The 3,074-nt window shown below is 59.2% G+C and overlaps 1 protein-coding gene across 1 annotated transcript in view; it reads left to right on the top strand.

The window, feature by feature from the left end:
- Positions 1 to 2,423, top strand: part of pqbp1 (polyglutamine binding protein 1) — a 6,875-nt gene extending 4,452 nt beyond the window's left edge. The window contains exons 3-6 of the mRNA XM_048619894.1: positions 279 to 379; positions 487 to 585; positions 1,496 to 1,559; positions 2,093 to 2,423. Coding sequence (XP_048475851.1) covers positions 279 to 379; positions 487 to 585; positions 1,496 to 1,559; positions 2,093 to 2,240 — 412 coding nt within the window. The 3' untranslated portion in view covers positions 2,241 to 2,423. The remainder of the gene's footprint in view (positions 1 to 278; positions 380 to 486; positions 586 to 1,495; positions 1,560 to 2,092) is intronic.
- The last annotated feature ends 651 nt before the right edge of the window (positions 2,424 to 3,074 follow it).

Raw genomic sequence — 3,074 nt, 5'->3', positions numbered from 1 at the left:
CCCCCCCCCCCCCCCCCCCCCCCCCCCCCCCCCCCCCCCCCCCCCCAACTTCACTCGGAGGGGAATCAGGGGAGCGTCTGCTGCCCGAGGCGGCGGGAGAAGCCCTCGTCTTGTTTCTTCCTTTTAAACGCGGAGGGCTTTGCGTTGCCGTGAACTGCAGAGCGATGGGCTGAGCGGCCTCGCACGGGCTCGCTGAGGGGGCTGAATGGCCTCGCATCTGTTTGCTGCCAGGGTTTTTGCGCAACTCCCTCTCTCTCTCTCTCTCTCTCTATCTCCAGCGGCCTCCCATACTACTGGAACATCGAGTCTGACCTAGTCTCATGGCTACCGCCGACAGACGCGGCCGCCATCATCACCAAACCAGCGAAAAAGTTTAAAGGTAAAGATTGCGAGCACGCGTTTCCCCCCACTTTGTTTTTTTTTTAAACCGGCAGTACAGTTCCCCCCCTCCCAAAGCCCCTTGACGTGGCTGCGTTCTCCCTGCAGAGGCTGGCGACAGCGTGGAGAGGTTTGAGCGTGAGGAACTGAAGGAGAAGTGGCTGGCACGTCACGACGATGCCCACCGATATCCCAAGGGGAGGAAAGGTAACTTCTTCTCCCCCCCCCCCCCACCCCCGACCCCCACCAGCTCAGGGTGCCAGGGGGGCGCAAACGGCTGGGGGATCTTTGGTGCTCAGTGGGGCGGGAGGGGGGCAGAGGTTGGAAGCTCTTGGGGCCAGTTGGGAGTCAGGAACAGGAAAGATTTACCAGGATGTTGCCCCAGTGTCGGAGGGTTTTGAGCTACAGGGAGATGCCGGGGCTGTTTTCCCCCTGGAGCGTCGGAGGCTGAGCGGGGTGCAGGGGAGCCTTATAGAGGTTTATAACATCATGAGAGGCATGGATAGAGTGAACAGCCAATGTCTTTTTCCCCCCAGGGGTGGCTGAGTCCAAACCTAGAGGGGCATAGGTTTAAGGTGAGAGGGGGAAAGGGAGCCGAGGGGCAACTTTATCACGCAAAGGGTGGTGCGTGTATGGAACGAGCTGCCAGAGGAAGTGGTGGGGGCTGGTACAATGACAACATTTAAAAGGCATCTGGATGGGGACATGGATAGGAAGGGTTTAGAGGGATATGGGCCAAATGCTGGCAAATGGGACTGGATTAATTTAGGATATCTGAGTCGGCACGGACAAGTTGGGCCGAAGGGTCTGTTTCTGTGCCGTACATCTTTAAATCTATGTTGGGGGTGGAGCGGGGGGGGGGGAGCAGGGGGCAGCGTTTTGTGGGGGCAGGTGGGGAGGAGGCAGAAGGATTTGAGGGACACAGGAGGGTAATTGGGGCAGGAAGGGGTGTTGATTGAAGAGGGGGCATTCACTGGAGTTAAGGGATTGGGCACAGACGAGAGGGGCAGTAGGTGGGCACGGGGCAGTTGAGGGCTGAGTTAGTGGGCTATGGACATGGTGGGGGGAGGGGACGGGGTCGCTGAAGGCAGACCTTTAACTGACTTTGCTCTGATAGGCCGAGAGCGGAAGGATGACAGTTTAGACCCAATGGATCCGAGTGCGTACTCCGATGCTCCTCGGTGAGTGGATCTCTGTCTCTCTCTCTCTCTTCCCCCTCCCTCTCTCTCTCTCTGTCGCGCTTTCTCTTTCTCTCTCTTACGCTCTGCCCGTCTCTCCCGCGTGCGCTCTGCCCGTCTCTCTCGCGCGCGCCCGCGCCGCCTCTCTCTCTCGCGCGCGCCCGCCCCGCCTCTCTCTCTCTCTCGCGCGCGCCCGCCCGCGCCGCCTCTCTCTCTCTCTCTCTCTCTCTCGCGCGCACGCGCCTACCCGCTCTGCCCCTCTCTCTCGCGTGCACCCGCCCCTCTCTGGCTCGTGCACGCTCTGCCCCCCTCATGCGCCATCTGCCTCCCTCTCGCGCGCATGCGCGCTTTGTCTCTGTGTCCCTTGCATGCACGCGCACTGCTCTGTCTGTCACTCTACCTCTCTCTGTCTCGAGCGTATGGGCTCCATCCTTCTACCTCTTTCTCCATTCCCTCCTTCCTCGGTCTGTCCTCCCACGTGCCTCCCCTCAAACGGTTACAGCCTCTGAGTGACCTCTGACCCTCCTGCTCCCCAGGGGCTCCTGGTCGACGGGCCTCCCCAAGAGAAACGAGGCGAAGACAGGAGCTGACACCACGGCCGTCGGCCCACTATTCCAGCAGAGACCGTACCCCAGCCCAGGAGCCGTGCTCAGGGCGAACGCTGAGGCCTCTCGGGGGAAATGATTGGGGGTTGGGTTGGGGGAGGGGGGAGCGGTGAAGGGATGGGGAGGTGGGAATTTTTGAGAAAGCACTGTTGCTGAAATGCCCAGAACTCTGCTATTGGTTGGGCTGGGAGATGGACTGATAACTTATGTTCACCCGCCTCAGACGGGTGTTCTCTGAAATTAAAACCCGAATTCTTGTAAACGTTCTCTCCCATTTCTCTATGTCGCTCCCTTCCCCACCCCCACCCTGCTCCTCCTTGCTTTGGGGGCGGGAGGGCCGCGGGCGGAAAAATCTGCTCTTTTGAGGGAAGTGAGTTGAAGGGCTAACATCTAGGAGGTGGAGCAGAGGATGCTGGGATCGTGGCTGAGAGCCAAAAGGGATGGGGCTGGACTCCAAAATGGACACTGACTGGATCTGACGCCGACGCGAGCTGCGCACGCTCTCCTGCTTGAGAGAGCCAGCAGCGCCTGCGGAGAGAGAACCCAAGAAGTTAGCATCACGAGTCCAGCTCTTCGGAGATGTCTGGCCTTCGTTGTTGCCACCACAGCCCTCTCCTTCCTGTTGCACCTGCAGCTCACGGAGCGAAAGGGGCGTTGGCAACGTGGGCGCAAAATTCATTCCAAATGGCAGGAGAGAGTCGAGAGCGGTCACCGGATGTTTGACTTGGCACTGGTTAACCCCCCAGGGTTGGGTCCCTGCTCGTTTTTTCTTTGTCCTGATTTGTGCCAACAGTGTAGGTGCACGGCTTTTAAAGTTTGCAGATGGTACGAGCCATGTGAGGAGCACTGTGTAGGAAGTGGGGGGGGTATAAAATAAATATTGAGTTTGGGACTGACACAGTTAAACACAGAG

The sequence above is a fragment of the Rhincodon typus genome, chromosome 44 (assembly GCF_021869965.1).
Source record: "Rhincodon typus isolate 14 chromosome 44, sRhiTyp1.1, whole genome shotgun sequence".
In the NCBI taxonomy this organism is placed as follows: Eukaryota; Metazoa; Chordata; class Chondrichthyes; order Orectolobiformes; family Rhincodontidae; genus Rhincodon; species Rhincodon typus.
The sequence above is the reverse complement of the archived record's forward strand: the minus strand, read 5'-3'. Positions and strand labels throughout refer to the sequence as shown.